This window comes from Lolium rigidum, chromosome 3 (assembly GCF_022539505.1).
Source record: "Lolium rigidum isolate FL_2022 chromosome 3, APGP_CSIRO_Lrig_0.1, whole genome shotgun sequence".
NCBI classification, from domain to species: Eukaryota; Viridiplantae; Streptophyta; class Magnoliopsida; order Poales; family Poaceae; genus Lolium; species Lolium rigidum.
The window spans coordinates 29,012,371-29,026,845 of NC_061510.1; the positions used below are offsets into that span (position 1 = coordinate 29,012,371).

Below are 14,475 nucleotides of genomic sequence, written 5' to 3' on the forward strand. Positions count from 1 at the left end.
ATGTAAAGAGATGAGTACATAGATATATGACTATATAAATTTAGTTCGGTTTACCTCACTGGCTTTCATTTTATTTCCAGACTTTTGAAGAAAAGCATTCTTTTTCTTTCCTCTTTCTGGATTTTTTGGCATCCAGACTTGTTATGGCCAGTCTTCCCACAGAGGCCACATTTTATCTGGACTCCATGTTTGCTCAATTTCTTTCCTCTAGGCGCTTCTCCCACTTCTCTCCTTCTATGGTTTTTCTTTGGCCTTCCAGGCATTCTTACATATCCAGGAGCTTGAGGTCTTGGATTTGCGGAGACAGGCCACATTTCTTCTCCCTCAACTGGTTCTAAACAATGTTCATATATTTTCTTGAATTGCTCAATCGAATAACAATTGTCAATGAAATCATCAACAACTTTACCGCACTTGTATATAGCAGTAATAGCATGGCAACAAGGAAGCCCTGCAAGCTGGAAGTAGCCACATGAGCATGTCCTTTTCTCCAAGTTAACGGTGTATTTCCTTCCTCTTCCATTCATATGCCTCACCTCAAAGCCGTCCTTCCCATTTCAAAGAACATCCAAGAATTGTGTTCTCTGGATATTCACTTTTAGCTTTTTGAATATATTGGGGAAAATTGTCCCAGGCCATTTGTCGCTTTTACTTCTGTTTTCTTGAATTCTCAGAGTTACTTTACACCTGATCTTCTCCATCATAGAAATAATTGGATAGAATCTAGATTCAATGATAGCATGATTGAAGGCCTCACATAAATTGTTGTCAAGTGACTCACAATTTGATCCAACCGGGAAAAAAGCTCTTGCCCAGTGCTTAGGCTCAGTTTTCATGATATCTTTGGCACCATCAGGAGTTATTTGTGCAAGTTTGGCCTTGTGGTAGTTGAAATCCTCTCTGTTTGCAGATTTTGCAATAAACCAAAAAAAATTCTGCAATTCATGAGCTGTATGTTTCTTCTTCCAGTTCGCATAGATGTGCCTTGCACACATTCTATGTTGTGCCCTTGGCAAATAATTATGCATGCTAGCTATCAATCCCTACAAATGCAATTGAAAAAAATAAGAAAGGTAGCTAAATAGCTAAGATAGCTAGCTACATGATTAAGAAACATAGCTAAATATATCAGAAAGATAGTTGATTACCTTTTGCTGGTCGAAATAAAAACCCAACCATCACCATTATTATTTATATCCAAGTCTTTGATTAAAAGGCCAATGAACCACTCCCAATTCTCTTTTGTTTCCTGCTCTACAACTGCCCAAGCAACTGGATACATCTGATTATTGGCGTCCCTACCAATTGCACATAAGAGCTCACCTTGACATGCTCCTTTGAAAAAACATCCATCAAGCCCAATTACTTTTCTGCAGCCCGGCTTCAAACCCCTTCTTCAAGGCATCAAAGCAAATATAAAACCTTTGAAATATGTTTTGTTCCATAATTGTTGGGTCCAAGCAAACAGCAACGATGCTTGCCAGGGGTTGCTCCTTAACGGTTCAAGTTGGTAGTCAAATACCTTAGTGTATTCATCTTTCAAACCCGATAGCAATTTGTCCATGACAATTTTCTTTGCTGCCTTGCACTTTGATATAGATACATCGACAAAGAAATCCTTCAAAACGAGTGCATTGCATGCTACTGATTTTCCATGTAGGATTAGCTAATATGAAATGTTCATATCTCTTTGCAATTACTTTGGCGGACACAAGATTGTTGACTCTATTTGGAGCACAATGGTGATCATCTTCATAAGTTATAATCTGAAACCTTGGGCATCTACTGGAAATAGCACCATATATGAGCCAAGGACATCCTGGCCATGCACACTTTGCCCTCCTTCAGACTTCATGAACTTAATGTGTTTATATGTCTTTAGTCCATATTTGATCACTGCCTTTCTAAATTCAGTCTTGCTTTTGAACACCATTCCAAGACTAAAGTGGGGAATTTCAGTCTTTGAATCATATCTTGCATACTTGGTCCTCCTCCGGACAAAATTTGCTTCTCCATCACTTGCTTCTTCATAAGAAAAATCTTCCGAACCTGACTCATATTCAGCCTCTATGTTTTGTTGTTCAATTACTTCTTCAACATTCGCCACTAGATCAATTGGGACTGCACCAGTTTCTTCACTTTGCACAAACCTTTGAGAATCTTTCATCCTTTTCTTGTACATCTTTGCAAACTTTCTGAGATGCACTGTTTCGTCATCTTCACCACTGTCATCTGAAGGCAGCACATAATCTGAATCGTCTGAATCACTGTCAGATTCAGCCCTCCCACTCTGATCTTCTTGAAGATATCCCTGGATTGGCCCTTGTGAGTTTGGATTGAACACTTGAGAGATTCCAGTCAAAGCATCTGCTGTAAGCACAACTTCAGGCTCTGAAAGTTCACGGTCTTCATTGTCATCTCCGGTTACAATTTCATCTTCGTAGTCACTGTCACTTTTTTCGGTTTCTCCTTCATCCTCATCCTCACCATGGTACTCAACAAAAACCTCAGCCACTCCACCATCATTGGTATAATCTGAAATCTTCTTGCAGCCAATGTCATCCGTTAAAAATAGCGAGGCCATCAACCAATTCTTTACCCGGAAGAAGAAAATAAAACTTCATCGACGCCTTCACATTCATGTGATCACTCAAATGGCCCTTGAGCTCTACCAAACAAAATTTGGCACGGTCAATACATGACATGGCCTCATCTCCCCCCACATACTGTAATACATGACCGACCCGAACAAACTCGCCACCGAAGTGAAAAAGGACATTCAAAGAGTCACGAGGATCCATGAATTTCTTCCCAGAAAACTTCCTACATGAAAAACAACGTATAAGCTGTAATTATCATGCCTTGATTTATATCTATCTAACAACTACAATCCGAAAATTAGCACCATGTATAATTTGCAACCACATTCAGTAAACTCTTAAGAGGGAAAGCCGTCCAAACCCCCCACCTTTACCAATCTGAAAATCTTAAAAATCTAGCAATGCATAAGCCAACACTTGGTACAGGTGGTTACCAGATTCCTCTAGTTCGTTTTGCTAGTCTCTCCCGCCGGCGAGTGGCAGGTCGGAGCCGTCGCGAGTCAGGGGCGGTCCGAAATTGTGAAACCTCCTGGAGACGTCGATGCAGAAGGTATGGAGCTGGGGATGAAGTGTGCCGCCTTGATCGTCTTCCCGCCGCCGCGATCACCTGCTGTTCGCCATGGCCGCCGCCTTTAAAGTTGCAGGAAGGGAACAACCAAAACTGAAACTTCACAGTCTGCGGAGGAGATTGAGGAGCAAAGAATACGTACCTGAAATTGAAAGGCATGTCAGTAAGGCCTACCGTCATTCAAGTTTCCTAGCAAATCCCTGCCACGTCAACTAATCCTAGCGCACAAACAAGAGCACTACAAGAAAACGTCCAGGAAGTCTGGGATCAGCGAGTTCAGGGTCCAAAAATCAAGGATTTCAACGTGAGAGATTGATTCAGACTTGTTCTACCAATATAGGGTTTGTTTCAGACTTTTGCCTTCTGAAAAAGAAAACATGCGCGATGCGCGAGCGAGCATGAGGCAGGACGCCGCCGCAGCAGGCGTCCATCTTTTCGTGTCTTTTGCTTCTCTCAGCGCATGACTTGTCGGCGGGAGAGCCTCTCGCCCTCTCGGCGGCGCAGATGTGCGTGCGGCCGCCTGATAATTGGATCCGGCAGCTAGTGCAGATTTGAGATTTCGTTAAGCAAATGAATCACCCGTCAGTGCAAAAGCATGCGACTTCCTCCGACATACGGGGTAGATCTACTCTGCGAGCGAGCCCCACAACTGCGACACCTTTCGGTGCAGCAAGGGCTTTTGCTGGGTGGACCATTCGGCTCATTTGGACTTTCCAACAGGCGTGCTCCAAAGCTACTTTGTGGGTGGAAAAGACCAACCAAGGAAAGACATGCCGTATTTACCGTTTATGTTTAGTGATCTCCAGTTCTCCACTCCAGCTGAAAAGACATGGGCGCTTGGCCGGTGCGGTGTTGTCCCACATTCACACTACGAGTTACAATCTGGCAAAGCTCGATTCGTGCCAAGACTTTGGCTCCTCATTGCACGGCCGAGCTTGACTTTTGCAGGAATCACGGCGAAAAAGAATTCCATATCCAAAACAAGAGAATAATTTGTTTTCATTACCACATCTTGATCCCCTCCTTGTTTCCACTTCACTAGACAAGAAAAATATTTGTTCGTTATTATGACTTCAAGTTTTGTGATCAAGTTTATTCTAATATGCTATAATTACTCAGTGTCTTAAATATGAGATTTAAAGTAAAAACTCATGAGCATGTGTATAACAATGAACAAACAAGTGTTCATATTCCTGCCTCTAGCCTCTAGAACTAGCTCATATGTTGTTTGATGATCAAGTTTTCCTGATCGAGTATTGGTAATACTAACAAGATTCGAAGTAGATTGCTGGGAAGAACAATGGTACGAGACCGGCCTAGTTATTATAAGAAACAACCTCGGTGCTTCTCGAACAATTCTGGTGCAAAATATTCTCCGATATTTCGTATCTTCTCAAAAGCGTCGACGAATTTTAATTGTGTCACTGTACCGTTCGTGAATAATGTGGACATGATCGAGACACCTCTCAGATCAATAGTCAACAGCGGGATCTGAAGATTTGTAATGACTCCCACACAATCAACAATGAATATTTTGATCGCATGAACCATAAACATTGTAATCAATTCATTGTCTCGCGATATTTTACTTGTCAGATATCCGATCGTCGGTATCAACCATACCTAGTTTGATATCGTTGCCTGACAAGTACTTTTTACTCGTTCCGTGATATGACATCCGTGTGACCTAGTCACGTGCTTGCAAGTGGTGTTGATGCGATATCACTGAGAGGGGCCAGATTATATATCTCTCTATCATTTTGATGGACAAATCCCACACTTGATCCATGAGGCTCAACTAATACCTTCATAGTACCCAACGCCACCTTTGTAGTCACCATGTTACGGTGTGACGTTCGATGTCATCAAAGCACTTCTTCGGTGTCAGTCATTGATATGAGCTCATGGTGTAAGAATTGGGGCTAATTCGTATGTGTTTGAAACAACAATGTAAACTTAATTCCTTGATTGTATTACTATACTTACTTGGGTGTGTTTATCACATCATTCTCCTAATGATGTGATTCCGTTATTAACAATATTCAATGTTGATGATCAATAAATCTTGACTATCAATTAATCAACAAGTTAGTTCAACGAGTGGCTTTACTAGGAACTCTTGTTTGATTATTAGACACACATGTATTAATGTTTCCGTTGGGCTGGAGTATTTTTTTTTCATAGACTGTCGGCACGGACCGAATGACAACATCGGTCCATTTGTGTCGCCCGTTGAAGACGTCCTAACATGTGAAACTCAAACATACTAGATGTATTGATCAACATGAACAGTAGTTATGCATACGCAACAATCAAAACTAAGCAGATCGGATCACGTTGGATATATTGATCGGTTGATGATTTAGTTGCGATGTTGTTGACGATAATGTTGGTGAAGATATGTCGAAGTAGACGCCGACGGAATGGCGGTATGCAGAACCGCCCGACTTTGATGGAAGAAGAGTCGTGACGAAGATCGTGAGCAATCGCCTGGAGAACTTCCTAAAAACCTAATTCACCCTCTCTCGTATTGGATCACAAAGAATTTAGATGCATCATAAATCAATGTCGTGAATTGCATATTTATTACTTATCTTGTCAACTAATATGACCATTTGCAAAGGTTTTTCAAAAATGAGAATGCTACTAATCCCTCCGTAACGGTCTATTAGATCGATACATAGTTCAAGAAAATGTTTACCATAAATTTAGTAAATTATAGTTTATTGTCAAAAAAATATACCATAAGAAACGTCTTGTTAATATGAATCCAATGGTATAATTTTTAGAGTGATTAATCAATGTTTATACTACATGTCATAATAAACAAGTGGAAAAGGAGTATGCCACGAGACAAGGAGTTCATGAACCCATCCACATATGCTCCTGGTTGAATAAAAGAATCGGGAAAAATTTGTAAACAAAATTAAAAATATCTAAAAAGTTTCTAGAATGAACATGAACAAGTGTTCTAACTACACACCAAAAATCTCTGAGAAAAAAAAATATAGTGGTCTGTGTAAAAACGAAAAAACGGACTAATGTAAGCAACAAATCTAGATGTTCCAAACAACAATTATCTTGTTTTGCATAGACCACTACATATATCTTTTCTCGAAGATTTTTGATGTGAAGTTAGAACACTTATTTATTTTTATTGTAGTACAGAATTTTCAGTTTGTTTGCTATTTTTCGATTTCTTTATTCAACCAGGAGCATATGAGTCTGAGTTCAGAACTAGTTTTTGATACTCACCATACAAAACTATGATGTGATTTCCTGTACTACTTTTATTCAAGCAATGTCTCCCGAGCAAGCTTGCAATTATACAGCTGAAGTGACCTCGGCAAAGTCAGTAGTATTGTGTCAGTTGCAGAGAAGTTGCAATATTTTTGTAGGTTGCGTAGCTAGTTGCACGTGCGGTAACATGAGTATGGCGTGCGGGGATCGTGCGCGCATGTTGTACGGGTTGAACCATGAAACTGATCTAGTACGAAGCTAGCTGTGCGCTGCTAGCACGGGATCTCGTAAATCTGTCTCGTTAAAACCAAAGCTGGCCGATGATTATATTATTTTTCTCTAGATAAAGGCTGGCTGCTGATGCGTCACATGATTGACATCACCTGGAGCGAACCAGCCGAGCCAGGCTGCTCTTGTTCCTACGCTCTCGTCCGATCATATCGTCCAGCGAGAAAAGCCGATCCATCAAATCAGACTGCGATGGACCAACACACAGCACATTGCGTCGACTTATTTTTCTTTTACCTAAATAGCCTTTTTTAAGGACATTTTCAATGGGCTATCACCATTTCGGATACCAGAAGCATCTCAGCTGCGATCCCCAAACCGCGTTCGGTTCGACCCTCAAACAACTTTTTATTTAAATTTAATGTTTTATTTATAATTTTGAAGATTCTTTGTCGCTTTTAAATGAAAAAAATATTAAACGACCAACGAAGATCATTCACAAACCTTGAATACACCGAGGGCATAAAAACCTAGACTAGAGGTCCTACGGGCTCTCGTCTTCGTTGCCGTCGTCGTCGTCCCCGAGTCGTCACCGTGGTAGTGGATATGGCAAGAAAGGTTGTCTCGAATACCTTGACGTTCATCTCACTGTCGCCTTCGTAGAACAAGTTCATCAAGCAGCCGACCTCGGCGACGTGGGCGCAGGCGAACTATTTCCAGCTGGTGTGGAGGTACATCTCGTCGAATAAGATCTCCACGGTCCACCGGCAGAAGACGCAGCTTGCTTCGCATAGGGTCACCTCGGCCGACTCCCGGCCGGCGAGAAATTCAACGAATTTGTCCGGGATATTCTTCTTGTTGAAAGGGTCGTCGTTGATGAGGATGACGAACAGGAAGTACTTGTTGTGGGGGCACTCCTCTTCCTCGGGCGACGGCGAGCGTGCAACATGACCGCCCCGCCCCTACCACGGAAGGGACCCCGCGGAGAGTTTAACCCGCCATGGAATGTGTGTGGAGAAAGTTGGTTGGCGGCGGCTAGGGTTGTGGATGTGTGGTGCTAGGGTTGTGTGTGACGGGCCATGAGCGAGCACCCCGTTTTATACGCCGGAGGCGGCAAAGGGGCGGTGGCGCACATTAACGCTGGCACGCGGAGCAAGGCGCGATGAGACGTATTGCACCGCGTCTGAGGAAACTGCAACGTCGCTGCGCGAAATTTAATTTGCGTGAAAGCGGCTCAAAGAGGACGCAATGTCGCTTGTGATGGCTGTGAAATACGCCATATTTTCGCGTGTTTAAACACTTAGCTAAGTCAAGAAATTGACTAAGTTTACCTCTTAACTTGCCACTAATGCCTAATCAATGCAAAGATATGCAGTCTCTTCTATTTTTGGATGATGTGCAGGAAATCACGTCATAATAGCGAATGGACCTGTAATTACTGAAGAAAATCACGTGAGGAGCATGGCAAAGTTAACTACGCTCGTAAAGGCGGTTCTTGAAGCTTTAAAGGACATCGGCACGGGCAAGCCCCGTCCGTACCACCTGCGGCTGCATTCCCGAGTTCAAACACTATAGAAGTTGTGAAGAGATCGACGCTAAAAAAGAGAGCCATTCATCGCCAAACAGAGCCGTCATCCACCAGACCCATTTGCACCACACCGAAGGAGATCCATCACCATAGTTCATCCATTTCATCTCCCATCTCCTCCATAGCCATAACCATCACCATTGTAATAGAGATCTCCTTGAGAATTGGTGACCATTGTAAGAATATTATGATTTCAATCTAACTATTTTGCACAATAATTTCTATCTCTTGTATTTGATCTTGATATTATGTGTGAGTAGTCCTCACGGGCTGCGGATTTGGGTGAATCCTCACAGCGTTAATGTGCATCTAATCTTATGATATGTGTAAGGATTGAATAAGAGTTTTACAACTTTATCCTTGTCTCTTTACCTCGTCTTAATGATCTGTAGGTACTCATATCATTCGAATCGATCAAGGGAAGACGTGGGATGAGTGGAGAACAGCGAGCTACCACGAAACCTTGATGACAGAAAGGAAAAAGTAATGGTACATGTTTAGTGATTCATTCGGGGTCATAGAACAATCATCTAGCTTAAGACTTTGGTTTGTATTTACTTAAAAACTGTTGTTGCTTGCAGGTGTAAGGATAATGGTTGGACCATTAGGATCTCCTCAACTCTGTCTTTAGACGTAAGAGTATTTACGGATGTGCTACTCATAAATCTCTTATCTTTATTTTATTTGTTACACATATGAGCTTCATTTATATACGTATGCATAGCTGCAGGTGAAAAACTTAACCCAGCCTATTTCCATCTTTGAACACAACCTCCTTAAAAGTAAACTAGATAGGTCCGGTAAACTGAAGATAAAGTACACTAGCAAGTCTTGTAGATGTTTCCTTCACACCATTTAGCAGTGCTTCCCAAGGTTCGATTAAAACTAGATTTTCTAGGGAAAAAGGTTATCATACTACAATCCATAATCCGGATCGAAATTATCAGCTGACATCACGGCTAAGGCCGCCGATATCGAGGCGTCTACCGATGCGGAAGAGGCAGCGATCACGACCTCTCAATGTAGTTCAGTCTAGTATAATTATATTTAGATTGTGATGAAAAGATGTAGCCACCTAAAAAAAAATGAAATGGCGAATTTTTTCACTAACTTGCGGCGCTCGTAGGACGCGCGACCGCAAACCCCACCCCAAATTTGAACCGGGAATGCGCCAGAGCATAGACGTGGTCCGTTTTTTGGACATCGGTGGCCCTAGCATTTGCCCCCACCTCCCCCCTCCCCGATAGCGATGGAAAAATAAGTCTATTTGCACTGGCCCGTTGAAGATGGCCTAATTCTAGATCATTGTTGGTGATTGTTGCGTTTTGTAGCGTGGGGGTATGAGAGGCCTAGTTTAAAAAAATTGAAAATGACATTTCATAATTTCAAAAAAATTATGAAGAAACAATTGGAACGTAGACAAAGATGTACTCTATCACTGTGAAAAAAAGCAATACAAAAGTCTCAGTATTTTGGTCCCTGCAAAATTAACTAAATTGTGGACAGATAGCGAGCAGTATAGGTTTTGGAACCTCCAAAATTTATTAGGATTTTTCAATTTTTTTTGTAGCCTAGAATACAAATTTCATCTTGAGATTTTACATAGCGGTAGAGTACATCATTGTCTACATATAGATTATTTTCAGAATTTTTTTGAAATTATTGTTGAATTCGAATTTTGAAAAAAAAAACACGAGAGGCTACATTTGGGATTTCCTCACTTTTGTCCCCTTTCAAAACTTTAAAACTTCTATGTCCCCTTTTAGTCATGACATGTTAGATGAGTTAATTAAAATTGAGGACACGCCAGTTTAGTTGGCAAGTTTTGCAAAATACTATATGCTAAAAATGACTAAGTTATCTGAATCTTGCCGTACCAAATGGTTTGACCTACCTTTTTCGTACCCAAAGATCGAAAACATCTCGAAGGGTCCATCATCATTGTCTAGCCAGCTAAAATGCCGTGACCAAGCTATTTGTAGCAAAAAATGGTTAAGTTATTTCAGTCTAGGAAGCCAATTAGTCAATTAAGCCATCCATCATGGCGTGACCAGAAAGGTTCCTAAAAGTTGAAAGTTTTTAACACTCCGGAATTAGTTTCGAGTTTGGTAAAAGGCCACCCAGTTAAGGAAACACATTTATTTCACTCCAGTTAAGAGTAAATCACATAAAACTATCATATTTCGGGCTAGGTCAACAAGTGAATACCTATTTTGTAAATGTTTGCAAAAAACTACCAACATTGAGGCATGGAGTCATAAATCACACTAATTTCCGTTTAACACAGTTCTAAATGTAAATCAAGCTAGTGGGTCCCACATGTAAGTGCTGAGTTGGAGCACACGTGAGGAAGAGCTAAGATGGAGGTGGGACCCACTTGTCAGCCCTCTCCTCATGACTCTTTGTTGCCACAACCCACCAAAAATCACAGAAATCCCTACTCAAATTGTCCATGCACGCCACCAAATGCCTCACCGACAGCGTGCCTCTCCTCCGCAGGCGCATTGCCCCTGTGTCAGCTGTACTCTCCTCTGCTGGCGCAACACCATCCATCAACCTGTAGTCTCCTAGCGACACCGGATACTTCCGGTAGCGTCGAGCTCACCACCCCCCGTCTAGGTTCCATGACCGCCACCGGCGCCGCCCAGGCCCACCCTTGCTACCAAATGGCTCCCTTCTATTCGTACATGGAGACGAGCGTCGGAGCTCGAAGATGGTGGCGGATATATCCCGCGAGCCCCCATACATCCCGTAGGAGCCCACCAGGTTGTCACCGCTGGCGCACACCTCCGGGTCCAATTTGGAGGCATGCGAGTTTGGCACCAATGAAAATTAGTGCAATTTGTTACGCCATGCCTCAATGTTGGCTGTTTTTTGCGAACATTAACAAAATGGGATTTGCTAGTTCTCATCTAGCTGAGAATTAACTTCGTGCTAAGTGAAATCCTACAAGTCATTTGATTTGCATCCTGATTCTTGCTAGTCATGAGTTGCAACATTATTTGCAACTAAGATTTGATAACATCATTTGAATGAGAACGAAGTTCTCAGTTGACTGAGAAACAGGTCCACACTAACAAAATAGATATTGACAAATTGGTGCAGTCCAAAATGTGATAGTTTTATGTAATTTATTAAGAAAACTGATAGAGTAATTTACTTCAATTATGAAGAAGGAAATATCCACAGATTCTGCCAGCGGCAGAACGCAGGAGAGACGAAAAAGAAAACGCCGTACACGTCAGCACACACATGGCAGTACGGCAGTGTCCCTCTCTTGTTGGTTCATCCCAATTCCTACCACTCCTGCCCACGCACCACTGTCAGACTGCCAGCGCGCTCTGCTGCATCGTGCCAAAAACTATCTTGCTGGCTAGCTAGCCTAGCTGTGCTCGTCTCTGGCTCTGCTGGAATGGACGGGTGGGTGGGCCCCACCACCTCTCCTCCACCCCAGCTGCCACAGACAGCGCTCCATCCAAATCCGCACCGCCGTCCGATCAGATCCCACCTCTCGCTCACTCGCACACGCTCCACCCAAAGCGTCTCTGTTCTGCTCGTTATATTTCAAAGCCCGGCCAAATCCCCTGCTCGTCTTCTTCTTCTTCCACCTCTCCTCTTCCTCTCCCCTTCCTCGCGAGCCCAGCAGGATGGAGACCGCCACCATGGCGTGGACGGCGGCGGTGGCCGGTGTGGGCCTGGTGTACTGGTTCTTCTGGGTGATGGGCGCGGCGGAGGTGAAGGGCAAGCGCGGCGTGGATCTCAAGATGGGATCCATCACGGACGACAAGGTCAAGGACAAGTACACGCAGTACTGGTCCTTCTTCCGCGCGCCCAAGGACACCGCCGCCACCGCCGCCGACCGCGAGAAGGTGCCCGCCTTCGTCGACACCTTCTACAACCTCGTCACCGACATCTACGAGTGGGGCTGGGGCCAGTCCTTCCACTTCTCGCCCGCCCTGCCCGGCAAGTCCGACCGCGACGCCACCCGCGTCCACGAGCAGCGCGTCGCCGACCTCCTCAACGCCAAACCAGCCCACCGCCTCCTCGACGTCGGCTGCGGCGTCGGCGGGCCCATGCGCGCCATCGCCGCCCACTCGGGCTCCAAGGTCGTCGGCATCACCATCAACGACTACCAGGTCAACCGCGCCCGCGCACACAACCGCAAGGCCGGGCTCGACTCCCAGTGCGAGGTGGTGTGCGGCAACTTCATGGCCATGCCCTTCCCCGACGCCTCCTTCGACGGGGCCTACTCCATCGAGGCCACCTGCCACGCGCCCAGGCTGCAGGACGTCTACGCCGAGGTCTTCCGCGTGCTCAAGCCCGGCGGCCTCTACGTCTCCTACGAGTGGGTCACCACCGCGCTGTACCGCGCCGACGACCCCGCGCACGTCGAGGCCATCCACGGCATCGAGCGCGGCGACGCGCTCCCGGGCCTCCGCCACCACGACGAGATCGCCGACATCGCCAGGGAGGTGGGCTTCGAGGTCGTCCAGGAGCTCGACCTCGCGCTGCCCCCCGCCCTGCCGTGGTGGACGCGCCTCAAGATGGGCAAGTTCGCCTACTGGCGCAACTCCCTCGTCGTCCGCGTCCTCACCCTGCTCCGGATCGCGCCCAAGGGCGTCGTCGAGGTCCACGAGATGCTCTTCGACACCGCCAAGCACCTCACCCTCGGCGGCGAAACCGGAATCTTCTCGCCCATGCACATGGTGCTACTCCGCAAGCCCGCCGACGCCGCATCAGACGAGAGCAAATAGTTATCACCATTTACTCCCCGACTTGGAAGAGGAAAGGGTAAGAAATAATTGATTGATTTCGCAGAGTTAACAACTACCCGGAGGACAGGTTTAATGGAGTGCTTCAATGCATTTTGATCTTCTTGCCCACAAGATATATCATAGGGACGACGGATGGATGCTTGATTTTTACCCTTGTTCGTGCTAGGAGCTTTCAGTTTTTCCAATTTTTGGACCGGAGAGGTGGATGGTGAGGGGGCTGGATTTAGATTTGTTTCTGCTTTGATTCATCCGTGGATAGATCTCATCTCATCTCGATGTGTATCATCAGCTATGTTTTGTCTGCAACAAGAAGAATTGGAATATGGCATTAAATTATTTACAGAATCAAACCAATTTTCTACTTGTTGTATTCTGTAATCACTGCCGTCCTCTCTGTTCGCAAGCACGCTCACGGTAAAAGACGTCGGAAGAGACAAACATTCTCGCTTTCCCCGTGTACTGTCGGCATTCTACCTTATCTTTACTCACCCCAGGGCCAAGAAGGTCGTCCAAAATTCACTCAAAGCTGTACCACGTGCCAGCCTAGCCGAGGCTGTGGCAGGTGGAGCCCCGTGATCGGATCTCGATTGCATCGACTAAAATTAACAGTGCAAGATCGATTACGATTAGTACTGAAAACAACTGTAGTGGTACTAGTTGGTTTTGGTCGGGGGATGGATGGGTGGGGACAATGTGGGTGGGCACGTGACCGAGCGAGGTCACGGAGGTCTATGCGCTCCGCCTGCGCGCCATGTTTCTTTTTCCTGCGTGTCGCTGGCGCCGGAAAGCTGACACCTGCTTCCCTGTCCTTTCCCGGCCGTGGCCCCTCGACTGGCCTAGGGAGCGCCACTAGCCTTGGCTCGGCTACTAGAACGTCTAAAATATCCGTTGCAGCATGACAATGGCAGGTGGGGCCTCCCGTGTCAGTAGGCGTGCTGCGAGAGATCATTCATGTCAGCGGTGGTACCGCGCGTGCACTGCGGTGGCACCCACGTTTTGCTATTGAGCAATTTGGACACCAAGTCACACTAGTTGCATTTTGAGATAATTGGGCGGTTTACACAAAAATAACCGAAAAGTGGAAGAAAAGCACAGACTGACCCTCCGGCGAAACTATTTCACCAATCTAACCCTTTTGTGTGGCGCCCCTCCCACGGGCGCCACACATGCCCATATGGCTCCCCTCCTGCCGGCGCCACACACCCGGCCCGACGTGGCCCCCTCGCCGGCGAGGCTGGTGCGCCCGTCCGACGTGGCGGCATGTGTGGCGCCCCTCCCAACGGCGCCACACATGCACTTGGAATCCCCCAAAACATACCGTGGGACAAATCCTCCGGGACTTAGCCGTTTTGCGAGGCTCGATGTGTGGCGCCGATGACACGGGCGCCACACTAGCCTCGTGTGGCGCCGATGCCACGGGCGCCACACATAGAGGCTCGCGAAAACGGCTAAGGACTTATCGTCCGGAGCCCTCGG

General features: G+C 45.6%; 1 protein-coding gene across 1 annotated transcript; it reads left to right on the forward strand.

Annotated features, from left to right (window-relative positions):
* The first annotated feature begins 11,764 nt into the window (after window positions 1-11,764).
* On the forward strand, window positions 11,765-13,349 carry LOC124695355 (24-methylenesterol C-methyltransferase 2). The gene has a single exon (XM_047228211.1). The coding sequence runs from the start codon at window positions 11,872-11,874 to the stop codon at window positions 12,976-12,978; it is 1,107 nt and encodes a 368-aa protein (XP_047084167.1). The 5' UTR covers window positions 11,765-11,871; the 3' UTR covers window positions 12,979-13,349.
* Window positions 13,350-14,475: the final 1,126 nt, after the last annotated feature.

What these genes read in the sequence shown, in the direction of transcription:
- LOC124695355 (XM_047228211.1), top strand. Translation starts at nt 11,872, where the DNA reads ATGGAGACCGCCACCATGGCGTGGACGGCGGCGGTGGCCGGTGTGGGC.